Source organism: Carex rostrata, chromosome 15 (genome assembly GCF_964058835.1).
Source record: "Carex rostrata chromosome 15, lpCarRost1.2, whole genome shotgun sequence".
Taxonomy (NCBI): Eukaryota; Viridiplantae; Streptophyta; class Magnoliopsida; order Poales; family Cyperaceae; genus Carex; species Carex rostrata.
Window position 1 is genome coordinate 6,374,422 of NC_135932.1, and position 27,771 is coordinate 6,402,192.

Here is a 27,771-nt window from a genome sequence, read left to right on the forward strand (position 1 = left end):
TAAATTTTCTAAACCAATCCGAACCGAACTATTAAACTGGTTTTAAAAAATAAACCAAACCGATTTATTTAATAAGAAAAATCAAACCGTTTAATCTAAACTCTCTCATAGTTCTATTTAAAGTCAATTAAACCAGACCCAATAAACACCCCTACTCCCACCTCACTCGAATTTCCTCTCCTAAACGCTTTACTCTATAGCGTAAAACTCTTTTCGGACGTTATTAACTACAATGTTCGTCTCAAAAGCCATACTTTATAACGTCCTTTCTACCAAACGAGATTTTTGAAATTTCATCATATTTCTTTTAATTTCTATTAATGAAAAATTCGGGAATATCTGCTTGTATCGTGAAAAAATCCATATTTATTTAAACCAACGGGTCGCTAATTCCCGAATTTTTTATAAATATCCAAAAAAATAATTAAATTTCAAAAAATAACAAAACCTGGACAAGATTTCGAAATCTATCCAAACTGAATTTTTTTTTTTTCCGGTAATTCAGTCTAAAACCGGATTTTTTTTCCGGTTTTAGAATTCCAAAACCAGCGGCTAAAAAAATAAAGAAACCGTAAAAAAATTTTCCGGTTTCAATATTTTTTTTCTTTTTTCAGATTTTTTTTATTTAAATAGAAATATTTATAATTTATTTATTTTTTGTATTGAAATATTAGAAATATATTTTTTTTCTTTGAAAATAGATGAAATAATATATAATTTGATTTATTAGAAAGACTGCTACAAATAACCTGGATCAACATTTTTCATGCCGGATTTTTTACAACTGTAAAAAAAATTAATATATTTATTTATGTGTTATTGGAAAAAAAAAATGTTTGGATTCTCACTTATTGATCCCGGTTCAAAAGTCACTTCTAAGTAAATACATAAAATATTGTCATCTTTCTAGTATATTTAATTTCTAAAAAGTGGTATCTATTTTTGAAAAAAAATTAAGTTATTTAATGATTGTTATTAAAAAGAATTCTCAAAATAGATACAACTTTTTATAAATTAAATGTACTAAAAGGATCACAATATTTTATGTATTACCTAGAAGTGACTTTTAAACTGGGATAATAAACTCAGAATCCAAACATTTTTTTTTCCAATAATACATAAATAAATATATTATTTTTTCTTACATTTGTAAAAAATATGGCATGAAAAATGTTAATCCAGGTTATTTGTAGCAGTCTTTCTAATAAATCAAATTATATAGTATTCCATCTATTTTCAAAAAAATATATTAAATATTTATAATATTTCTATTTAAATAAAAAAATCTTAAAAGAGAAAAAAAAATATTGAAACCGGAAAAAAAAATTTACGATTTCTTTTTTTTTTTAGTCGCTGATTTTAGAATTCTAAAATCGAAAAAAAAAATTTCGAAATCCTGCATTATTTTTTTTTTGATATTTATAAAAAAATCGGCGCTAATTCGGTCGTACTCGAAACAAATTCGACTCGATCTTTTTTGTTCCGAAGAAGAAAAAACCCCAACTCGAAACTTTGCGTTCTCCGACGGGACGGGCTACAAGCCGGCCCAGCCCAGCCCAGCCCAAGCAATAAACCAAAGCAATTCGAAAACCCAAACCCCTTTCTACGATAGCAGCCAATTCCGCTTCGGCACCGCCGCAAACCGCCACCAGCGACCCTCTCTTTGCTCTCTCCATGACTACTACATCCGAACAACCAAGGAAGAAGCCCAACCCCGGCCGGGGCGGCGTGGCCATTCCGCTGGGCATCTCCGAGGAGGAAGCGCGCGTGCGCGCCATCGCGGAGATCGTCTCTGCCATGGCGGAGCGCTCTCGTCGCGGCGAGGACGTCGACCTCAACGCGCTCAAGTCTGCGGCGTGTCGCAAGTATGGCCTGGCGCGCGCGCCAAAGCTGGTCGAGATGATAGCTGCCGTGCCCGAACAGGACCGGGCCGCTCTGTTGCCTAAATTGAAGGCTAAACCGGTTCGAACCGCGTCTGGTATTGCGGTGGTTGCAGTCATGTCGAAGCCGCACCGCTGTCCGCATATTGCGACCACTGGGAATATCTGTGTGTATTGTCCTGGTGGCCCCGATTCAGATTTCGAGTATAGTACCCAGTCTTATACTGGGTATGAACCAACTAGTATGCGTGCCATAAGAGCCAGGTAAGATACTCAGTGATTTGGATGATATTGTTAATTTCGAGTTCAGTGGCACAATGCTAATTGCAGGGGTAGCATTTGTCAAACTATTTTGGTCACTTATGTTTTAATTGCTCTGGACTGGACTATAGGGGGTTTAATGACAGTTGATTGAACTGCTTCTGAAATTTGTGCTTTATTTGTCTCCTACTATAGATACAATCCGTATGTTCAAGCTAGAAGTAGAATAGATCAGCTCAAGCGACTTGGCCACAGTGTTGATAAGGTTTGGCATCCAACATTATAAGTCCTACTCTAAAATTAGTATTGATTGTCTTTGTATCTAACATCAGTATACCGCTATTAATTTATCAGGTTGAATTTATTTTGATGGGCGGAACTTTCATGTCACTTCCTGCTGATTATCGTGACTATTTCATAAGAAATCTCCATGACGCGCTATCAGGTCATACTTCGGCAAATGTTGACGAGGCAGTTTGTTATTCTGAACATGGTGCAACCAAGTGTATTGGCATGACTATTGAGACGTAAGTTACCACAGGGGATTGCAATAAATTAGATTAATACCAATAGTAAACCAAATGTTTTATGCATATCACAAAGTTGCAGAAAACCTCGTCATTTTTGTCAGTAATTGTGATGACTGCTACTTTATTGGAAAAATCCAAATTGGGTGATATTTAACACCCTCAGTATTGCATGGCACTGCCAGTATTAGGCAAAGATAAAGCCATTCGGTATGTTAATATGATTGAAAGGATCTTCTTTTTAATAGATTAATTCTTCATTGTTTGAAAACAATAAGAAGAGCAGATTGATGTAAAATGACATGTTATATTCTGCAATGTCTGTACTTCCGCTGGGTCTTGGTTAATCAAATCCTCAAAAGTGACAAATGTACTAGAGACCCAACTTATTCTTTCAAACAGTAAAAGGCTAGCTCTTTTTTCTGTAAATTTCGACACCTAGAAGCATCTTTTGTAGTATCTTTTGCGAATGAAATCATGATCTTCATGGATTATTGTAAATTTTGATGTATCCTTGACAAACATTTTCAGGAGACCTGACTATTGTGTAGGCACCCATCTACGCCAAATGCTGTCTTATGGCTGTACAAGACTGGAAATAGGGGTCCAAAGTACATATGAAGATGTTGCGCGTGACACCAATAGAGGGCACACTGTTGCAGCAGTTGCTGACTGTTTTTGTCTTGCAAAAGATGCTGGTTTTAAGGTGGGATTATTATATTGGTGTCTCTTGTTGTTTTCTTTTTTGATGTCTCATCTGTCTTTCTTAAACCTAACTTCTATCATTTGCTAGGTTGTTGCACACATGATGCCTGACCTCCCAAATGTTGGTATTGAAAGAGATTTAGAAAGCTTTAAAGAATTTTTTGAGAACCCATCTTTCAGAGCTGATGGCCTTAAGATATACCCGACCCTTGTAATCCGTGGAACTGGTCTTTATGAACTTTGGAAAACTGGAAGGTACATATTTTGCTAGGTTACACAATATACATGGCATACTAAGAAATTGCATTCTCATATTTCTTTGCTTTTAAATGTACATTTAGGTACCGCAATTATCCACCTGAGCTATTGGTGGACATAGTTGCCAGAATCCTATCTATGGTACCACCATGGACACGTGTCTACCGAGTGCAAAGGGATATACCAATGCCACTTGTCACATCAGGAGTGGAGAAGGGCAACCTACGTGAGCTCGCTCTGGCACGCATGGAGGATTTGGGTCTGAAATGCAGGGATGTCAGAACTCGTGAGGCTGGAATTCAGGTCACAATTTTCTGTACCAAACTTTTATTGTACTTTTTTATTTTTCTTCCTGGAGAGTTGAGATCGTCATTAAAAAAAAAAAAAATGAATGTTTCGAGGTAGGACTTAACTTTGTTTTGACAATATAAACTTTGTGTTTCTTAGGATATTCACCATAAAATTAAGCCTGAGGAGGTGGAGCTTGTAAGACGTGATTATGCAGCAAATGAAGGTTGGGAGACGTTCCTTTCGTACGAGGATACACGGCAGGTAACATAGGATGTCTATTTTACAAATTTGTTTTAGGATATAGTATACAACAGCAACAACAACAACAACCAAGCCTTTAGTCCCAAGCACTGGAAATGAAACCGAACCGGTTTTAGGATATAGTGTAATAAAAAAAAAATCTTTTCTATAGAAGAAGATAGGACAGATTTTGAATTTTCTATTTCTTTATTGTTCAGGATATACTTGTTGGGTTGTTGCGGTTACGCAAGTGTGGCCGCAATGTGACATGTCCTGAACTTGTTGGGAGGTGCTCTATTGTACGAGAATTGCATGTTTATGGAACTGCAGTGCCAGTACATGGAAGAGATGCTGAAAAATTGCAGCACCAGGCAACTCTCTCTCTCTCATACACACACACGCACGCATGCATGCAGAGACATGAACATATATCTGGCAAAATTTTGCACATGCCAAGTAACCAGTGGCACTGATCCAGGATTCTGAACCGAAGTGCAACCTGACTCATTTTAAACATAATCTGAATCAAATCAAAGACAACCTGATGATTACTCCAGACAGCTAATTGAAATTTTTTTTTTTGTAATAGTAACAGCAATGACACAATACCCAGGACTGGAGTGTGCAAGTCTAAAGTTAACTTGTAATCTGAATTATCGTAGTGCAGATCAACTTTAAACCTAACTTAGTTGAAACCTGATGTAATGCATGATCTGAGTTGGCCTGAGTTTGTGATGACCTGAACATTATTAAATCCTCGCAGAAATTAACCTGAAATTATATGACCTGAACTATGACCAATCCTTTCATATTTGCCATCATGACAGAGGCTGCTCAATCTGACATATGAGGACCTAACATCACTAGTTATATAATTATCGGTGTTTCTGCATGCAGGGATACGGGACACTATTGATGGAAGAAGCAGAAAGAATTGCACGGAGGGAGCATAGGTCTACAAAAATAGCCGTTATTTCAGGTGTTGGGACCCGCCATTACTATCGGAAACTTGGTTATGAGCTTGAGGGGCCTTACATGGTTAAATATCTTTCTTAGTATAATTACTGCATGTTTCTTTGTCTGCGATATGTAATGTGATTGTAGTGTAATTCTTAGGTAAGGGCTTGTATAATAACATTTGGCTTAGGTTAAATACTGAGAAAATCATGAGATAAGCATAGTTGTCCCCAATTTTGTTTAAGATCTATGTTGACATTTTTTTTTTCTCTTTTTCTTTTGTGACATCCTTGCTCGCACTACATTCGGCTTTGTTTGTAATAATGTAAATTTTAAACGATGTTTCGGTGGAGTTTAGTCATCCAATTGAATTTCAGGCAATGTTGATGGCATTGTTTATGCAACAAATATATGAAAATTAGAAAAATAGGCACAAACATATTAATGACACAAGGGAAAGGAGAAAAATAGGGATCCGAATCTGCTGAAATCTGAGGTCGGTACTGTTCACCCTGAAATCCCTGCAATTCAAATCCAGCCATCGAACTGTTCCGAGATACGTGCAAGAAAAAACTAGCTGTTTCGAGATGCGTTCTCGAAAAAAATCGATGGCTAGATTTCGAATTGCAAGAATTTCAGGGTGAACAGTACCCGATCTCGAAATTTCAGCTGATTTATTTCTGAAAAATAGGAGGTAGCACCGTAGCACATATGGTTTGGACCCTGCTTTTTCAAATCCAACTGTTTATATGTTTTGAGATTCGTGTATTCCAAAAAAATTAATGGTTGGATTTGCAATTTTTTGGAATCACAGCAGATTTATTTCCCAAAAAATACACAAGGGAAAGGAAGTAATGGAAATGGATCTGATTTATATAGAAGAGTAACTTTTCACAAAGGGGACGGTGTGGCTGAAATTGCGATATTGTACTGCGTCTCAGGTGTAACCAGCAGGAAATAAATACATGATTAATAAGGTAATTTATGCAAAATTTAAATAGTGCGAACAGAAAATGACCCGTAATTTGTGCAAAATAAAAAAAAAATACATTTGTGCAGCTGACCATTGTTGTGCATTTGTGCAGCTGACCATACGTAACCACAACCTATCTTTTTAAATATTTAAAACTTAAAATTCAAAAACATGAATTGGAGCCACTGATCTTGTTTTTTTAGCTGGATATGGCTTCCTAAATTTTAATAATTTTGCAAAATTTAAATAGTGCGAAAAGAAAATGGCCTATAATTTGTGCAGAATTAAAAAATATTTTTGTGCAGCTGACCATTGTTGTACAGAGAAGGATTTAGGTGGCACAATGTTACGTGAATTGGAGCCATTGATTTTGTTTTAGCTGGATATGGCTTCCTAAATTTTAATAATTTTGTAATTCAATTATATAATATCAGGAATCATAACATAAATAAAATCTTACGTGAATGCATGAAGATCGATGCTTCGAAACTGTCTTTTGAAATCGGTCGAAAAGAGAGGTTCTGTCGAGAACAATTAAGGAAGCGTCCAGACTTTTGTCCACCATTTGTCCACAGTTTTGACTTGTGCGAATACTGTAAAATTACTTCTACATGTTGTATAATTATCCAATATATTACATAAAATATATCAGTTAATCACAAAACATCCAGCAACTATTCAAAGTGGTCCCATGATAGTTAGAAATAGATGACAACTTGCACAACAGGAGAAAAAAAATGTACTTTCAAACTGTACTTTTCGAAATTGCAGTTATAGGAAGTTATTGGCAGTTAGAGTTAGTTATTAGCGGTTATTAGCGGTTATTGGCAGTTAGAGTTAGTTATTAGCGTCCACACTGGGTTGAATCTTGTATACTGTAAAATTGACTCTTGTATACTGTAAAATTGAATCTTGTATACAGTAAAATTTTCAATTGAATCTTGCATACTATAAAATTAAATCTTGTATACTGTAAAATTGAATCTTGTATACTGTAAAATTGAATCTTGTATACAGTAAAATTTTCAATTGAATCTTGTATACTGTAAAATTGAATCTTCTATACTATAAAATTTTCAAATAATACTGCAAATTTTCAATAAAATCTTGTATACTGTAAAATTTCTAAATCTAAACCATAAAATAATACCATGTATACTGTAAGATAAAATGTAAAAAAATGCTACATTTCAGCTTAAACTAAAACCTGCAAAGAATCATGTATACTGTAAAATTTCAAAATATAAACCATAAAATAATACCATGTATATTGTAAAATTTGAATAATGTAAAAAACTATAACAAAACATATAACCTACAAACAATCAATACTGTAAAATTTGTAAATCTAAACTATAACTCAATTCCATGTATACTGTAATTTTTTTAAATCTAAACATACATCCATCATTTGTTCAACAAAACTATAATATTCACCACACACACAGCATCTGTTCAACACAAACAATAATATTCACTACAAAATAGCAAACCTAATTATATCATTCAACATTCAGAATAGCATAAAAAAACTATGGAAAAATAACTTCTACATTAAAAACCTCCTATATTCATTGTTGGGATGAGTAAGAAGCCTTATCACAAGAACCACACGTTCTTTTGAGATATCATCCTGCATAAAAATAAAATAAATAATGAAACAAATTGGATATCTAATAAATGAAATTGACAATTATATCCTACATAAATAACATATCAAAGCCATGCAAATCCAACTGCAAAATCAAACGATCAAAATCATTCAAATCAATTCACTGGTGTATCCTGTAAAATTACTTCATATATCCAATAATGTTAATTAATGTGTTCTATGAAGATGACAAAAAATAATCCTGTAAAATAGTATATCTAATAAATGAAATTGACAACTGTATCCTATAGAAATAACATATCAAAGCCATGCAAATCTAACTGCGAAATCAAATGATCAAAATCATTCAAATCAATTCACTGGTGTATCCTGTAAAATTACTTCATATATCCAATAATGTTAATTAATGTGTTCTATGAAGATGACAAAAAACAATCATGTAAAATAGTATATCTAATAAATGAAATTGACAACTATATCCTACAGAAATAACATATCAAAGCCATGCAAATCCAACTGCAAAATCAAACGATCAAAATCATTCAAATCAATTCACTGATGTATCTTGTAAAATTACTTCATATATCCAATAAATGGCAAAATTCGATCTCAGATCTAAAAGCATTTACCTTGTCAAAAGCCAGATCACTAGAATCGAAGGCCAAAAACAACTGAAATAATTGGAATGGGAACCTTTTCTCAGATAGAGGAGGGAGAATAGTGCGAACTGTAAAGCAGCGGATAGGATTTTGTATCGCTCCATTCTCTTCGTTTTCTAGTTGCCTCTTCTACACTTCCCCATCGCCTGATCGATCTCCTCGCTTGAGTTCCTCACGGCAGTGTTGAAACGTCTTTCCTTGCTACCGTCGTGACCGTCATTGCCGTCGCTACCGTTGCTGTCGTCGCGGCCATCGTTGTCGTTGCTGCCGTCGCTACCGTCGCGGTCGTCGCTGCCGGAGCAGAAGAGAAGAGAGAGAGAGAGAGAGAAGCATTTTAGCAGCTTCTGCCAAATTTTCAAAAAAAACGAGAGAGAAGTTCCTAAAAAAAAAAGTAGAGAGAGGCGGAGGATTGGGAGAAAGAGATCTGATTTATAAAAGGAAGGTAGAGTCCGTTAAAATCAGTTAAACGGAGAGTGGATAAGCTGTGGACAGATAGTGGACAAAAGACAGTGGACAAAAACATTTTCTCAACAATTAATGCTCTGATCATGTATTTGAGTCAGTGGCCGTAAAAAAATCGTACAATTGTTAAAGATATAGATCAGATTATAAACAAGCATATGAAAAAAAAAAAAATCAAATCGACCGAGATCGATTACTTGTCAATTTTTATTAATAGTTTGTAATCTGCATGATCACTTATAAGTTATAACCGCCAGAGGATTAATTCTGTGATATAATATGTCCATGATCCATCGGTAAAGTGCAATTTTCTTTTACAATATTATTATAGATCCAACTTAATTTTTGCTGCCAACTGCAAATTTCTATGTAATGTCGTTTTTTTTCACCTGTCAAGATCTTTAAATCCTATCTAAAATCACACTCGTTATATCATTTTCAAAACAAAAATAATCTCTAAAAATCCAAAATACCGATAAAAAAAATTATCATCTAAACAAAGCAAGCGGTCACTTTAAGCCATCCAACTGCCGATCAAATCTCAACAAACCACCACAAAAACTTCAAATAATACACTTCTCATAAAAAATACCTTTTTTTTAACAAACTCTCAATTGCTTGAAAACACCGAAGAAAAACAACAATAAGCCCTTTTTTTTAACAAACTTTCTTATAAGCCTTTTTCAACACAACAATAACAACAATAATTACCGACGAGAATAAGAGCATTTAGACATAACTAGAAGCGATTTATAACCCTGATCACGAGAAACATTATGGAAAAAAAATATATAGATCCAGGTGATTTTTTTCGTTGGCCGTTGGAATTATGTTTTGTTATAAATTAGTGGAAATATTTACCGAAATGGCACGGAAATGTTTGTCATACAACATTCGGAAGTTGGCTGAAGTATATTTACTACAGGGCGTAAGAAAAAAAAATTATTAGGTGCTGAAGTATATTTACCGAAATGGCTGAAGTATATTTACTCGAAGTATATTTCGTAATATTAGTAATTATCAATCATGTAATTTATTTTTGGTGGCACAAGAAATTCATGAAGTAATTTTTCTTAAAAAAAATAGTTATTTTTTTTATTGCCCCTTTTATTTATTTATTTTGTTTTGCTTTTTTCCGGTTTGAATGGGTCATGGTGTCCCACTTTGTTTTTTTTTTTTTCATTTTTTTCCTAGTTTGAGATGTGCTATGACATCCTGTAGGGATACGAAAGGGGAGGTAGCACAATTGGCTAGGAAAATATGCTAGAGTTGTTATTGTTGGGGTTTCGCGGTGCTAACCAAAACCCCTTTTAGGCTTAAGGTGCGGAATGACCGTAGAACAAAAATTTCTACAGCCAACTTAAGCTCAGGATTAAACGGGGTATGTCAGGAAACTTTCCAAGGCGGTCCACCTTCAGTATTCCTTTGGCATCAAAACCCAATTTAATCATTTTACAGATCTACTCCATGATTGATTTCTAAAACTTTAATCTACTTACAAATTAAATATATTAATATAACATATTTATACCTTGTTTCCAAATCACAGTTGGAATGCAGACCGAGCGAGTAGAGCCTCACCAGGGAAGGAATCGACTCGGAACGGAGCATCAGACGTCTGATGCCTCTATCGGTTATCCACCAGGACTAACCGGAGAGCGGTTTATTTCTTCTGCCAGAAATACCGTAAATCGCGGAATTCTGCAAAAACACTATTCACGGGGAAAAGACGAAAACCCGTAAACACGAATTTTTGGTTGCTCAGTTTCATCAATATGCAAAACTGACATACCGCTAAATTCGGTAAAACACTATTCATCGATCCCGTAAATATACTCCACAACAACCCGCAAGATTATACGTCAACTACGTATAACTTTCTTTTCTCAACCGAAACACTATTTGGGAGAGAAACCGAGAAAAAGAGAAAATACCGATTCGATTCTGCACGAAACGATACAAGTGAATTAGTTATTTAATCCTTTCATGCACCCCTCTATTTATAGCCTCTAAAATGGTGTGAAAAGACCAAAATACCCCTATGACAAGGCATGCCACCTAGGGGGTGAGGTGTCATGTGGAGAAGATCGATGACGTGTCATCTGGATAGGATCGATGACATGTCATGCGGATAAGCACGAATCTGAAAAGACCCGAATGCCCTCGGCCCGAATACAAATAATATTCGTATAATTATTCTGAACAATTATATATATTTTTCTTCGGTTGTTTGTTTCGGTATCGATGACGTGTCATCTGGATAGGATCGATGACATGTCATGCGGATAAGGACGAATCTGAAAAAACCCGAATGCCCTCGGCCCGAACACAAATAATGTTTGTATAATTATTCTGAACAATTATATATATTTTTCTGCGATTGTTTGTTTCAGTATCGATGACGTGTCATCTGGATAGGATCGATGACATGTCATGCGGATAAGACGAATCTGAAAAGACCCGAATGCCCTCGGCCCGAATACAAATAATATTCGTATAATTATTCTGAATAATTATATATATTTTTCTTGCGGTTTTTGTTTTGGTAATTTATACAACGTGTCCTGCACATTTATAAATTAACCGGTTAACTTTTATACAACGTGTCACACACGTTTATAAATTAACCAATGTTTTTGCTTGTTATTTTTACATAACATTTATAATTTAATTATAACACGTATAATTAATTATAACCATCTTACTATTGATCATAACCAATTTATAATCAATCACAATAAGATTCTCCGATTAACTCCTATATGGTGTGACCCAATAGGATCTGTGTTATGTTGGTAAATAGAGTTAAAACTGTTTTAACTTCTATAATCATGGGTGGCATCTGGCAACACATCATGACCATCCAATTACACAGATGATGCTGTACTGTACAATATCACGATCCAGTAAACAATTTACTTGTGTCTGTTCTTCTGTCTCATAGCTATCAGATCAGTTTCAAGGTAGATGTGTGTCATCCTTGCTAACTGAATCTTTTCTTGATCTTGAGCAGATTATCAAATATAATTACTCTTGTAATTATACCGCTAGCAGATAATCTAACTCTATCAAGGGGCCCAGTGATGCTATAGCTCGTATAGAGATACGAGGGACAAATAGTATTCTTGGTAAACTATCACTTCCTCAGCCAAGCTATACATATGGAAAAGCTACCGTTATGACTGCTTTTTACGGACAGCGATAGATAACAATCACACATACATATTTCTCAGTGGGAACGATAAATACCTCATACTGTAGAACCTGACACTGAATGAAAACATAAATGACACGAACACAATTCTATTTAATGTTTCATTCGGGGTCTGTCAAATACCATGTTCCTAGAACATGTATCTATGTGATTAAAATGACATCTCGTGTCAGGTGGTTTGTAAAACTTAACCATATTTTAATCCACATACTAACCTTATCGCGGTAATTAGTGTTCCTGCTAATTACCTTGGTCAGTGACCTTTTAAGAGTATATATCATCTATATTATGGAGTTTCACAATTTCAGTCATGAACTCGAAATGATCCATAAATTCAATAATACTCAAGGCAACAAAATGATATATAAATAAACATTCAATTCATGAACAAAGCTTTATGATAATTTATCGTATTATTGACTTCTAGATTATTACAAACTAACAGTTATACCCAAAGATCAAGAGTTCGATTTCCTCTCACGAACCTTGGTAGCTACTACCAAGTTTTCAAAAAGACATCCTGTAGGGATACCATAACTTATTCCTACCTTTCCATTTTTGAAATTCTCATATAATTAACGTTTCCTATTTTTATTTTCCTATGAATAAAAATTTCAGACAAAAGGCACAGCGTCATTTTTTTTTTTTTGACATTATCTTCTTATCTCTGTATTTATTTTCTCCACCAAACATGTATTTAGGTAATATGAATCGCGGATTTGGTGTAGTGGCACAAGTACTTGTTTCTCTTTCAAGAGAATATGCGTTCAATTCTTGAAAATATTATCCAAAGAGATGTTGGAATGTACGAGGGACCCTTGAATAAAAAAAATGTGTTTAGGTAATGTTTGAAATGTGAAATAGATTAGACTTCAACCTCTTTACCAAAAGATTTTATTGGAGAGAAATATGAAATGTCTATTTTAAATCAGACAATTGAAATTATATTTGAAATACAAGCCTTGACATTATTTTTGAAATATGAAGAGGGTTAAGCTCTAACCTCTCTTGTAAAAGATATATGTGTGTGAAAAATATGAACCTTCTATTTTAAATCAGACATATAATATTCTACGTGGCCTTCAGAAATTTGAAAAAGAAAAAACACTAGATTCATCGTAAAATCACTTATTAAAAGAGTTAGAACTATATATATATATATATATAGAGATGGGCTACGGTGAGTTGCGAAGTAAAACACGTTTTTACTTCACGCCATATTTTTATTTTGGAAGTTCAAATGACCGATCCGAGCCGTTAGATATTTAATCCATATTGAAATGTGCTTGGAGACCAAATTTTACATTTTTTGGAAAATTTTTACTATTTATTAAGCATTTTTGGAAATTGCTGTTTTGCTGTGAACAGTGAAAACAGTAAAATTTTCTGAACCATCAGATCAGAAACTTTCAAAATTGCTTAATAAATAGTAAAAAAATTCCAAAAAATATAAAATTTGGTCTCCAAGCACATTTCAATATGGAGAACAAGATGAACGATTCGGATCGACGTTTTGAACTTTAAAATCACAAAATATGAGCGTGAAGTAAAATAGTCGCTTTACTTCGCAACTCACCGTAGCCCAGCTCTCTCTCTCTCTCTATATATATATATTGGGTAGGAGCAAGGTTCTAAATAGCGTGTTATAATGTTTTTGAATTATAAAAGTTATGGCGTTATCGACGCTATTACTCTGTGCTGTAAGAGATTTAACTAGTGAACAAATACAACCTTGTATTTTAAATCAAACAATTAAAATTTTATATGGCCGTTAAAAATTTGAAAATAATGTCACGCGATCTATCGTATAAATCGCTTGTTAAAAAGTTATAACTACGTTTGGTAGGAAATTAAAATGAAAGGTTAAGATAAAAACATAACTTGTTTTTCTAGCGAGTGTTAAGTGTTAACTGCTTATCTTTATATTTATTTTCTCCACCAAACATGCTTTTATGTTATACTTGTAAAACATGAAATGGGATAAACTCCGACCTCAAATTTATTAAAGAGAGCTCGTAGAAATTTAATTTTATACTTGTTAAGAAAATTAGAACTATATTCTGTAGCAAAACAAAAGGTAAAAATAAAAGACAACTTTTTTTTTTGGCAAGTCATCTTTACTATTATTTTCTTCACCAAACATGCTTTAGATTATACTTGAATTTCGAAATAAGATGAATTCCAACCTATCTTCTAGAAAATCTATTGGAGAGAGAAAGATTAACCATCTATTTTAAATCACGCAATCAAAATTATATTTGAAATATGAACCTTGAAATTATGTTTTGAAACATGAAATAGGTAGACTCACACGTTTCTTGTAGAAAATCTGAGAACTGTTTATTTTAAATAAATTTCTACATAGCCTAAAATGTTTGATAAAAGATCCACTAGATTCATTACATTAATCACTTGTTAAAAAAGTTAAAAACCATATTCTTTAGGTAGAAAAACAAAAGGCGAGAATAAAAAAAATAATTTTATTTTCCTCTTGTAGAAAATTTACCAAAGAGGGAAATATTAACCATCTATTTTAAATCAAACAACTAAAATTATATTTGAAGTGTGAAATAAGTAGATTCTCACGTTTCTCGTTGAAAAGATAGGAATAGGACATGTTATTTTGAATAAAATTTTACATAAGTTAATAAGTTTGAAAAAAAAAATCACTAGATCTATCACATTAATCACTTCTTAAAAATATCAGAAATTGTATTCGGTATGTTTGGATGTGTTGAGAATACGAGCTATTTTTAAATAGGGGCTATTCGAAATAACAATGTACATCAAAACAACATTTTTGTTATTCATAATAACTGTTATTCTTTCTTCTCGGATTTTCGCCAACACAATCCCGAAATAATAAAAGTGACATCATTTATGTTATCTCCACATCGTGGTAATTCGTTTGAGACCCCACTTGCTTATCTTTCTTCTTAATTTGCACATTACTAACACTATTCTTTATCGTTCAGAGCTATTTACTATTTCAAATGTACAATCAAAACAATATTTATACTAATATGAAAAGTATCAATTTTACACTAATGTAAAAATCATTATTTTTTTCTCCATACTCAGTCACTATTCTAGCTCCCATTCAAACATATCATCAGTAAGTAGAAAAAAAAAACGAGAATAAAAAAATAATTTTAATTTTTTGGTGAGCATTATCTTCTCATCTTTTCTTTATTTTCTCTGCTGAAAAATAAAAAGCGAGAATAAAAAAATAATTTTAATTTTTTGGTGAGCGTTATCTTCTTATCTTTTATATTTTCTCTACTGAAAAATAAAAAGCGAGAATAAAAAAATAATTTTAATTTTTTGGTAAGCGTTATCTTCTTATCTTTTATTTATTTTCTCCACCAAAACATGCAACTACGTTTGAAAAATAAAACTGATAGGCTCCAATTCCCTCTTTCAAAATTTCTCAAAGACAGAAATATAAACCGTCTATTTTTAATCAGACAGATGAAATTCAATCTGCCTTCACAAACTCTGAACACCGGAGATTACGACAGTTATTAGCAAGCTTCAATCTGAACCGTTTATCATGAAACCAACCGTTCTAACGTGACTAAAACTTTCCAATGAAAAATCGTACAAGTGGAGAGGAGCTCCACTTGTAGAACATCCGTTCCTCGTGTCATGTCTGTAAGTATATCTTCACTCGTCCAGCTGTCCTCCAGCATCAACCGGGGCATTTTCGTCTTTTTTGTTTTTACCCTCGGAACCCTCGTCTTCCGATTTTACATCACCAAAGTTTGTACCCCGCCGTTGCTCTCCTATCCGAATAAATAATACCATGAACTCGGCCTATGAATGGTGTTCATTGGGTCCGATTTAGTCGGTTTTGAACCGAACCAAAATAGTTTGGATCAAATGGTTCGGTTTCTTCAATTTAATGGTTATGTTTGTTTTTTAAAACCAAATTATAATTTTGATTAGATTCGGTTTATAAATTTTCAAAACCAAAATAACCGAACTGACCGAACTTTTATATATAATGAATTTGATTCAGACCACTCCGATTTATTTCTCAATCAATTTCTTAAAGTACTTTAGTTTATTTTTTAATACCTCAATTTATTTCTTAATGCTTTGATTTATTATAAATTAATTGATTTAAAAAAAATAAAATTATATATTTCAGTTTGAACTGAATAAACCGAACAAACTGAAATAAAATTTTATTATAAATCTTATTACTTTGATTTGTCCGTCTAGTTCAACCGAACCGAACCGAACCGATGAGCACCGGAAAGATTCTTTCATTGATCGCAAACCTCGCTTTCCCAGTTCCCCAGTTTATTTTATAAACCACGTCCATGTTAGACTTTCCATCCATTGGTTCTCACCTTCTCGTAGTGACACAGTCAGTTACCCTTTTTGTACCCTCCATTTTAACAAAACGGACATATCCTGTACGAAATTGCATAGCATTTTAACATCTCCTATCAACAAACGGACGTCTCCGTTTTTAAAGCTCGGGAGATTAGTTATTCCTCCAAGTGGCTTCCTTCTGGCTTATAAACCCGCATAGAGCCTAGAGGGGATGAAAAATTTCAAAACCCCCTCCCAAATTTTTCGCCTGCCCGCCTCAATTTCTATCTCCCTCTCTAAACCCCCTCTCTCTCTAAACCTTGAACACTTCCTTATTGCTGTTCACCAATGGCGCCCGATCTACCATGTGATGGAGATGGCGACTGCATGGTTTGCAAGGCGAAGCGTCCGACTGAATTGGTTCTGTGTCGCACGTGCGTCACCCCTTGGCACGTGCCTTGCCTCTCTTCTCCGCCTGAAACCCTCGCTGCCGAGGCGAACTGGCTTTGCCCAGATTGCTCCGCTCCGACGGAGCAGATGGAGTCGGCACCAGCCCCATCTGCTGGTTCATCAGAATTGATCGCAGCTATCAAGGCGATCGAGGCCGATACCACGCTGTCGGAGATGGAAAAGGCTAAGAGAAGACAGAGGCTGATGGCTGGAGGTGGCGACGAAGGTGAGGGGTCTGGATCTGGTGGGGACGATGGCATGGGGGAAGAAGGTCAGGCAAAGGAGCAGAAGAAGGACGATATGCTAGATATACTGGATCAGCAATTCAACTGTGCATTTTGCATGCAACTCCCTGACAGACCAGTCACTGTAAGTAATCTTTCCTTTAACTAGTCACTGTAAGCGGCCACTGTCTGCCATCTAACTACCTATTACTTGTTCAGGAATATTTTGTGTGTTTTGAGTTTATTTTAAGTAACATTCTGATTTATCTCTATACGCTTTTCTCAGTAGCTTTTTTTAATGATAGAATTTCTGTTTTAGTCTTAAATTTGAGATATTTACAGAAACTCTCTTGCAATATTTCGTCATTTCCAGCTCAAATTTCGGAGGCGATTGTAGCGTGACTGCAATATATACGCCCCCTTCTTTTTTTTCCCTTCTAAATTAGGAATATTTGTTAGCATCTCAGATTTCTAGTTTATTAAAACTAACCCCTTGTCCGTCAGTTATTCCGTAGGAACGTTCTTGTTAGCACGTTTTATATTTCAATTGCCACCTCAGTCTTCTTACTATTTAGACGCTTTTGGTTTTTGCGTTGTTTCTGTACACACATTTTTTATATTGGTACTGCTGGTTTAGGTAGCCAGGTTTCATTTCTGTGTAGGTTTTGAATCAAGTTTTGCTGGAATTTCTTATTGTGTTCTATCTTTTGTCAGCATGCTTGCTAGATTTAATTTCATATATGTCTGCAGCATTTTAGGTTAATTACAAATTATACATGAAAAGTGCTGAGCAGATATTGCAAGTTTGCAACCACACTTCAATGATTCTTCTTTCCAACGAAAAGTGTCATATCAGTTAAAGATTCAGTAATTCATTTGGGTAGTTCACTAGTTTGGATATGAAATGCTTCAAGTGTTCAATTTTTTTTAAATAATCCACATTTAGAAAATATTCTTAATTCATTATGAGTTCAAGGTTTATTTTTTCATACATTCCAAATTCAGATCAACTTGTTCTAAATATTTAAAGTTTGTAGGGTTACAATTTGTTTATATATTTAAGAAAGTGCTATTATGAGCCTCTTATCTTGTTGAATATGTAATACTAATAGAATAGCTAAGTATAATTGATTAACTCCATAGCTAGGTACAATTTGTATACATTTTTAGCTACTGTTGTGTCTTTTCTGCTGTTTGGTGTATATTGGAAAACCTTTTGTGTTTGGTCTTGTCTAGAATGTGTGTTGTATTGTAGATTAGGTAGATTGAAATCAGACCAAAATAGCCTTTCCCTTAGTATTAAGGTTCAAGTACAGTCATGCACTGCATTGCTTTCCTCAGATTGACTTGCATCTATTCCGTACATTTAAATCATCCGTGTAACTTTCCAACATTTTACTTCAATTTTCTTTTAATGCAGACCCCTTGTGGGCACAACTTCTGCCTCAAATGCTTCCAGAAGTGGGTTGGCCAGGGTAAACGTTCCTGTGTTAAATGCCGCTCAGCCATCCCACCCAAGATGGCATCACAACCCCGAATCAACTCCTCTCTTGTGATAGCAATTCGTTTGGCGAAGGTTGCCAAAAATTCCAACTCTGGCGGACCTCGCCATACTTTCCACTTCATCCGCAATGACGACCGCCCTGACAAGGCTTTCACTACAGATCGAGCCAAAAGAGCTGGTAAATCAAATGCATGCAGTGGGCAGATTTTTGTGACAGTTCCGCCAGACCATTTTGGCCCTATTTTGCCTGAGAATGACCCAAAGAGGAACCAGGGGGTGTTGGTTGGGGAGACTTGGGAGGATAGGTTGGATTGTCGGCAGTGGGGGGCGCACCTGCCGCATGTTGCAGGTATAGCGGGTCAAAGTGATCACGGTGCTCAGTCAGTTGCTCTCTCTGGTGGCTATGTGGATGATGAGGACCATGGAGAGTGGTTTCTCTACACTGGGAGGTACTATATGTATATATTTTTTTTTCAACTTTTTATTTGTTAAAGCTTTGTTTAATCAGAAATCTTGTGGTGAATGCATTAGTAGAGATCTTTGGTTAATTGTGGTATTACATTAGTTGGAAGGCATTGTGTGGGGCCATATATGATAACCTCTTATATCCCTTACAATTAATTGTAACTCTGAGAATATTTTTTCATCTAAACCGATCCATTTTCAACTTGTTTGAATATAGTATTACCTTCCCTGTACATGCAGCAGATACAAAATTTTCTGCACACATCTTATTCTTTTGATCTTCTTGTTGATAACTTCCAAAATAAACCATCTTATCCCTGAACACTTTTTTAATCATTTTTGTCAAAACTGGCAGCGGGGGAAGAGACCTAAGCGGGAATAAGAGAACAAACAAGGATCAATCATTTGACCAAAAGTTTGAGAAATCAAACCAAGCCCTGCGCGTTAGTTGCTTGAAGGGCTACCCTGTTCGAGTCGTGAGGTACAACCAAACTGTTTCTAGCTACATTTATTTTTACTTAAATCAGTATGTGGATTTGAGCTAAATTGATGTTTTATAAAAGGTCTCATAAAGAGAAACGGTCATCCTATGCTCCTGAAAAAGGGGTGCGATATGATGGTGTTTACCGAATTGAAAAATGTTGGAGAAAGGTCGGAATTCAGGTATAGCTCTTGCCAGTTGCATATATTACTGAAGTCGTGTTTTTTTAGAATTACAATGTAGGCAGATTTTTGGAGTAAGTTTAATGTTGTTATCTTGCTTCCCTTTCAGGGTTTCAAGGTCTGTCGTTATCTCTTTGTGCGCTGCGACAATGAACCTGCTCCCTGGACTAGGTCTAGCCCTCTCTCTCTTACTCACTCATCCACTATTAGTTTATTATTTGTTTTGATAATTAATCTATTTGCTAATTATTATTCAGTGATGAGCATGGTGATCGCCCCAGATCACTGCCTGATATTAAGGAGTTGAAGAGTGCGACAGATATTACAACCAGGAAGGAAAGCCCAGCTTGGGACTATGAGGTATGTGGAAATTAATTTTTCTATATGTGTTCTCTTGTTTGTGTTGAAATAAAATTGTATTATTACTTCACGACCAATGTCGCAAGAAAAATATGCGAATCACCTCTTTTACTGTTATATGAGGGCTCTGCTGACCACTGATGTGTACCTTGATTCTTTAAGTTCAGTGGTCTTTAAATGAGAATGTGCAAATTTATGAATTATATGATAAAAAGTCCATATCATATCATACTAAAACCAGCTTGTCTTTTTTTTTTGTTATTAGTTATAACTATACAACTGGTGCTTTTGGAACTTTTTGTTTGTCTTATTACAATGCTTATGTTCAATGTATTTCTTCAAACATTCAATACACTTCTGCTGCCTCTGAAGGCACAAGGAGGTTTTCTTGTTTTGGCATTGAAAACATTGATCAACTTTTAAAGTAGATATCTAAATACTACATTGGCTGGAATCTTAGTCTCACTACTTAAAATGATTTTTCTGAACAAATTAGTTCATATAATAATTATGTTTTCCTATTTAAACTGAAACCTATGAAATTCTTATTGAATTGTTGTATTGTCTGGACATGCTAATTAGTTTCCAAATTTTGTTAATAGGAAAAGGAGGGATGGAAATGGATGAAGCCACCACCGGTCAGCCGCAAGCCTGTCATAACTGGAAATCCAGAGGACAAGAAGCGGGCCCGCAAAGCGGCCCGGCTTGCACAAAACTTTACTGTGAGAGAGAAGCTTTTGAAAGGTATGTGCTTTTCTCTTAATTGATAATTAAGTTTGATCTTTCTAAAGCAGATGAATTTAGTGGTATATGATGTTTGGTTAAGCACCATTATTGTGCTGATTGATATACTACTGCAGCCTGATGGCATGCCAGGGCACTAATTTTCGTTGAACAGCACCTTATTCGTACAATTGTTTGATGGTTGAATCTTCAAATAATATCTAATAGGAGTTGTTTTTGTTCTATTTAGAAAGTTTGTTTCCTATTTGGGAGTTTAGGCACAGTGGCTGAAGAAAGGATTATAATCAAGACTTTCATTCTGAGTCATCCCCAAAGAATAAGGAAAAATCTAACACTTTCTTGAATTTGGCAAAAAAGGTTGTTGATGTTTTAGCACAACACAGATATGTCAAACTAATGAACAACTTTAACTACTGACAATAGGATTAAGAGGGATTCTTGAGAGGGCAAAGCAAGCAGTTGTTGTAACTGACACAACCTTAACATACATTTTTTTAATGTAACTTTATAGAGTTTGGCTGCTCTATTTGCAAGAAGGTGTTGACGCAGCCACTGACTACTCCATGTGCTCACAATTTCTGCAAAGAGTGCCTTCTGGGGTCCTATGCAGACAAGTCATTTATGCGTGAGAGGACGCGTGAAGGAGGCCGCACGCTCAGGGCACAAAAGATCATCAAGAAATGCCCCTCATGCCCTACTGACATTGCTGAATTCTTGCAGAACCCTGAGGTATATTCAAGGCCATACATATTCTTTTATTTTCCATGTTATTGTTCTAATTTAGTTCTGATTTATGGCTGGCTTGAGGATTGATAATACTCTTAACATTTCCTTGTCAATCATAAGCCCTCTATTACCATAATACTGTAGCATCAGATGTATTTATTATGTTGAATAACAATATAGTAACTAACTGGTTATGTTACCATTGTCCAGGCCAGTAACTGTATATCTTGGAACTATCTGCTTAATAATTAGTCTCAATTAACCCTTGCTATAACCTGAATTGACAGCTAGAGATAGAAAAGGCACATATAATTTAGTCATGGATTGTGATTGTGTTGGCACATGACTTGCAAGGTTATTAGACTAAGATGAAAGTTACTGAATTCTTGTTTTCTTTTCAGGTGAATAGGGAGATGAATAATCTTATTGAGATGTTGCAAAAAAAGAGCGAGGAGGAAGCAGCAGTGGCTGCACAAAATGAAGAGCCTGAAGGTGTTGATGATGAGGCTGAGGATGATGAGGCTGAAGGTGTCGATGAAATGGCTGATGTGGATGAGGCTGATGAAGTTGGCGATGTAGGTGATGCTGATGAGGATGATGAGGCCAAAGAAAAAGTAGAGGGCCTTGACGAGTCTGAGCCTTCTGGTGGTGCTGTTGAGAATGGTAAAACTGTAATTTCTGATAAAGTTGAGGGGAAAAAGGTTCTGAATTCTCCCAATGGGAAGATCAATGCTGGTGTGAATTCCAATGGCAAAGCTGCAAATACTGAGGAAGCTCATGGTGAGAAGTTAGATGCACCTGGCAAGAGGAAGGCAGTTGGTGGTGCTGGTGGTGGCAGACGCGGTAAGAGGGCCAAGAAAGATGATTAAAGAGTGGTCGGGCAACTGTAAAGTTGATTAATGGGTTTTTATTGCTTTCGTTATAGAGTTGATTGTTTACTTATAGATGATTGGTGCAAAAACTATTTTTAGCTTGGTATGCCTCATTTGATGGGTTGTCTTTGCAGAGTACCTGAAAGTATATTTTAGCTAGCTAATATCTTCCAGGAAATTTTGTATTTGCAACTGAGAAAAATCCATTAAAATTATGTAATAGAGTTGATAGTATGAGGTTTAATTTCACTAGACGAGGTTAATTATGTTATCAAATCATTCCTATTTGTTAGGGCAATTTGCCATCTTGACAAAATCTGTGCTTTAGTGAGCGGGTGTTAATTGGTATTGGTTCGAAATGCAAAGTGTTAATTATGTTTTATTTGATTGCTTGATTGGTCTCTCCTTTAGAATTGATTTAAAACCCATGTACTATCGTTTAAGTTTCGTACCAGTACCATGTAAATTTGAATTGCGGTACGTGCAACTGTGCTAGTATTGCTTCTTTAGTGGGTTTTACACCTCAATAGTGCAAAGCTTCGTCCAATGCCCTCTTAAATAAGAAGAAATTGGTCTTTATTGCATCAAAGAAAGACCCCAGGATGTCAATTTTACTCCTTGAACTATCTCACAGATAATTAGAATCCCCAGGTTTGGATTTAAACCATTATTTATGTTACCTCCCTCTTTTGTTGCTTTTCTACAACCTTGAGATGGATTTATACTTGTGTCTTTGCTCGATTTTGTATTTTGCGATCGAAATTGGTTAACTGTGCAAGAGAGGTCATATCCGTTTCTACAAGAGTTGTCCTATTATTTCAATCTCTTGCCGTAGGAATTAAAGGGTAAAATGGGCCGAATTTTTTATTAATAGAAATAAAATAAATAAAATATTTAAAAAGAACACTACTGTTGAGTTTTTTCGAAAACTAAGTAGACCGGGTCCTGTAAACCCGTCCCACCGGACGGGTCCAATTGACCCGTCCCGGTTAATCGGATTAGCCGTTAACTAACATCACGGAAAAAAAAAAAAAATTTCCGGACGGGTTTAAGCATCCCGTCCCGAGTCTGTAAAAAAAAAAAAAAAAAAAAAAAAATTCCGGACGGGTTTAAGCATCCCGTCCCGAGTCTGTTAATAAAAAAAAAAAAAAAAAAATCTGGACGGGTTAAGTAAACCCGTCCAGAATTTGAAATATTATATTTATATTATATTATTATATTATATTATATTATATTATATTATATTATTATATTATATTATATTATGATTTTATATATATTATATTTTTTTGTTTTTTATATTATATTATTATATTAATATACTTATATATATATATATATTATATTATGAATAGAACTAGTTTAGTTGTGCTTAAGTTCACCAAAGTGTTTGATGAGCTTAACTCCAAAACTTATTAAATCGTTTTCAAATGACGAATCCAAACCGTTAGAACCTGCCTATCTTGCGAGTGATGCATCTACATGTGAAAATTTTAAACGTTCAAATTAATTTAGTATAAAGTCAAGCGGTAAGAAAACGTTCAAAAAATAAATGCACTAAAATTAATTTATTAATCTTTTAATCTTGACCGATTGACTTTATACTAAATTAATTCAAATGTTTAAAATCATAATATAATAATATAATAATATAATATAAAAAACAAAAAAATATAATATATATAAAATCATAATATAATATAATATAATATAATATAATAATATAGTATAATATAATATAATATAATAATATAATATAATATAATATAATATAATATAATAATATAATATAAATATAATATTTCAAATTCTGGACGGGTTTACTTAACCTGTCCAGATTTTTTTTTTTTTTTTTTTTTTTAACAGACTCGGGACAGGATGCTTAAACCCGTCCGGAATTTTTTTTTTTTTTTTTTTTTTTTTTTTTTTTTTTAACAGACTCGGGACGGGATGCTTAAACCCGTCCGGGAATTTTTTTTTTTTTTTTTTTTCCGTGATGTTAGTTAACGGCTAATCCGATTAACCGGGACGGGTCAATTGGACCCGTCCGGTGGGACGGGTTTACAGGGCCCGGTCTACTTAGTTTTCGAAAAAACTTAACAGTAGTGTTCTTTTTAAATATTTTATTTATTTTATTTCTATTAATAAAAAATTCGGGTAAAATGGGTATTTAATAAATTTAAAATGAGTTTTAATATAAAACTCAATAAATTGGGTAAATTTGTGAGTTTTTGAAGTTTAGAAGGTTAAATATGATATTATGAGTTTTAGAGGGGACGTACGTAATTTCAAGGTTTTTGAGGGGTATACCCGAAATTCCCCCTTCATCGTATCAGACTACCAGTACCAATTTCTCCATCGCCGATCCGATCACTGAAGTATCAGGATTAGAGGCACACCGCACACCGACGCCATCTCTATATCTCTCTCCCCTCGCGACTCTGATTAGAGAAGACTTGTGGTTGTGGGTGATTTCAGAGATGCTACAGTGCATTTTTCTCCTCTCCGAATCCGGGTCCGTACCAATTCTCTCTCTCTCTCATCTCTTATAATTCTTTCATTATGATTATGATTATGATTTTGATTTTGATTTTGATTGGAGAAGAGAGGTGATGGTGGAGAAGCAGATGACAGGTCACCGCGTGGACCGATCCATCTGCGCCTGGTTCTGGGATCACTTGCTCTCTCTCTCTCTTTCTCAGCCTGAGGGAGGTCACATCGCCCAGGTTTGATTTCTACTGTAACAGCAGCTCAGATAACCTAATTCTTCCAACTCAGATAAGCTAATTGTATGTAGATATCCCAAGTGCTTACATCTCCTACCCATTACTTGTTCCAAGTCTATCGACATGGCATTATCTTCTTGGCCTGTACACAGGTCGAGTTGCCTCCTTTGATGCCTATTGAGGTTAGCTGCTGCTACTACTACAACTTTTGCTTCCTTGCTTGCAATATCTACTAATAACTTCATTTGCTTATTGTATGTAGTTCCTTTCTCGGCTGGCAGATATTTTATCTGATTATCTTGGTGCTCTCAACGAGGACATAATCAAGGACAACTTTGTAATTGTATATCAGGTAGCTATCTATCTACAGTTCTACACATATATATACACTTTGTGTTGTTTCCACCAAGAGATGATTGATGGTGATGCAGATTCTGGATGAGATGATGGACAATGGTTTCCCACTGACGACAGAGCCCAATGTGCTCAAGGAGATGGTCACACCGCCAAACATAGTGAGCAAGGTGTTCACGGCCGTCACGGGAAAGGCATCACCCGCTGTGGGTCCCACACTCCCCGAGGCCGCTGCATCATGTGTCCCCTGGCGCACCACCCATCCCAAGAATACCACCAACGAGGTCTACGTCAACCTTGTTGAACACCTTCATGCTTGTGTCAACCGGGAGGGTAACTTGAGGAGATGTCAAGTGTATGGTGAAATCCAGGTCAATTCGAGTCTTCCAGGATTTCCAGATTTGACCCTCTCATTTGCAAATCCATCTCTATTGGATGATGTTAGGTTCCACCCATGTGTCCGATTTAGGCCGTGGGAATCGAGTCAGTTTCTCTCTTTTGTCCCTCCTGATGGCCAATTTAAGCTCATGAGCTACAGGTTCCTTTTTTTCTTTCCCTTTTACAAATTGAATCGGGTTGGGTTCTCTTTAATTATCACATTTGTTAAATATATACTGCGTGATACTGTGTAAATTGAGGGAAAGTTGGATTGTATTAAGGCTCACTTCTTTAAGTGATGTTCTTATGCAGTTGATACTTCCCAATTGGACACTTCTTTTGATATCTAAATTGACAATTGTGGTCGTACTTCAGAGATTTGATAAAATCACTACTCGTTAGTACCTGCTAAATTGAAACTCGTCCAAGAAACCTGAACCCTATACGAGGAAATTAATATTTAGTATATGGGATCAGTGTTGTTTACATAATCTTACTGCAGTATAAGGTTTGCACGTTGACTGTGCTAATATCTGTGATATGGACCAGAAAATAACAGAAATGTTTTCTTTGATGCTGTAAAAACTTTTTCTCTGAGTGTACACATGTACATTGTTGATTAACAGAATCTTAGCATTAAAACATGTATATCATTAAGGTTACTGACAATGGTAAATTTCACACTTGATATTCTATACAGAAGAACTCTTCCAAAAGTATAGTTACAAATGATTAAGCAAGACATGTTAAAAGGATACTTTCTTTGGAGGGGTCATATTGTCCTTCTATGCATCTGACATCCATGGTTGTAATCTGAGACCCATTTTCATAATGATTTTTTTCTGTCAGGGTAAAGGGGCTGAAGAAGATACCAATTTATTTGAAGCCGCAACTAACATCTGATTCCGGGAATTGCCGTATTTCTGCTTTGTTAGGAGTTAAAAATGACCCTGGGAAGACTATTGACTCCATAATGGTACAGTTTCAGCTGCCACCTGGCATCACATCAGCCGATTTGACTTCTAATCACGGCACAGTCGATATTCTAGCTGATAAGGTTAGTTTTTTGACAAACCCATTTAATTAGGTAATTGGTTGGTACTGAGGACTTCAAATTTGGCGGGTACATGCCGATACTGAACCACGTGAGTATGACGTGGTACTATTTTTCTGTCCATTGGGGTCATTACTAAATTTGTATCATTCCATCAAGTTTTTACTTTTAAACTCCAGTCTTTTGTTTGGCGCCAGCTGGTACATACTGTTACTGGCACTACAAAGGCAGGATGGGGCCAAGAGTATAATGCTTTTCCTAATGTAGGTACCTATGATATACCAGTCTAAGTAGTTTTACTTTGTTATTTTGTAGACTTGTAGATGGTCAATTGGTCAAATCCCAAAAGACAAATTGCCATGTCTATCGGGAAATTTGGTTCTGGAGCCTGGTATGGAGCGGTTGCATGTAGCCCCAACCTTCCAAGTTAAATTCAAGATAATGGGGGTTGCCTTGTCAGGCTTGCAGATAGACAAGCTGGAAGTCAAAACTGCAGCCGCAAACCCATACAAGGGCTTCCGTGCCCAAACTCAAGCTGGAGATTATGAATTCAGGTCCTAGGATTCTTGCTTGAATTATTTTTATTCAAGTAGTTTTTAATTGCTGTCATTGTTTCGTAAGTTGAGTGCGTTTGGACTCGATGATGAAACAGTTTAGTTGCCATCTCATCTGGGTGGTTTTGATCTTGTACATAACAGTTTCTGGTGACAAAAATTGTCTCTTGCTTGTTGTTGACAGTCAGGTTAAGCAAAACAAAACATTTTATTTGAACTAAAATGAATTCTCAGAAAGAACTTATATATATACATATTAACTTTTTGGACTCAAAACTGGAGGTTATAATAAGTAGCAGCACTTTTTTTATTTGAGGGTATATAACTTCAATTGT

The 27,771-nt window shown here is 35.1% G+C and overlaps 3 protein-coding genes across 3 annotated transcripts; all 3 read left to right on the top strand.

The window, feature by feature from the left end:
- Positions 1-1,457: 1,457 nt before the first annotated feature.
- Positions 1,458-5,353, top strand: ELO3 (radical SAM domain-containing protein / GCN5-related N-acetyltransferase (GNAT) family protein). The gene is made up of 9 exons (XM_078316052.1): positions 1,458-2,144; positions 2,337-2,406; positions 2,496-2,668; positions 3,200-3,374; positions 3,462-3,628; positions 3,715-3,934; positions 4,079-4,183; positions 4,381-4,533; positions 5,060-5,353. The coding sequence occupies exons 1-9, from the start codon at positions 1,675-1,677 to the stop codon at positions 5,216-5,218; spliced, it is 1,692 nt and encodes a 563-aa protein (XP_078172178.1). The 5' UTR covers positions 1,458-1,674; the 3' UTR covers positions 5,219-5,353.
- Positions 5,354-16,586: 11,233 nt separating this feature from the next.
- LOC144566276 (E3 ubiquitin-protein ligase ORTHRUS 2-like) lies at positions 16,587-22,672 on the top strand. Its single transcript, XM_078316261.1, has 9 exons — positions 16,587-17,181; positions 18,457-18,989; positions 19,361-19,486; positions 19,569-19,668; positions 19,778-19,839; positions 19,926-20,028; positions 20,631-20,772; positions 21,284-21,501; positions 21,900-22,672. Exons 1-9 carry the CDS (start codon positions 16,711-16,713, stop codon positions 22,365-22,367), a joined length of 2,223 nt encoding a protein of 740 aa, XP_078172387.1. The 5' UTR covers positions 16,587-16,710; the 3' UTR covers positions 22,368-22,672.
- A 2,052-nt stretch (positions 22,673-24,724) lies between these two features.
- Positions 24,725-27,702, top strand: LOC144566116 (Clathrin adaptor complexes medium subunit family protein). Its single transcript, XM_078316001.1, has 7 exons — positions 24,725-24,885; positions 24,976-25,096; positions 25,168-25,278; positions 25,359-25,448; positions 25,528-25,988; positions 26,678-26,885; positions 27,198-27,702. Exons 1-7 carry the CDS (start codon positions 24,851-24,853, stop codon positions 27,441-27,443), a joined length of 1,272 nt encoding a protein of 423 aa, XP_078172127.1. The 5' UTR covers positions 24,725-24,850; the 3' UTR covers positions 27,444-27,702.
- Positions 27,703-27,771: the final 69 nt, after the last annotated feature.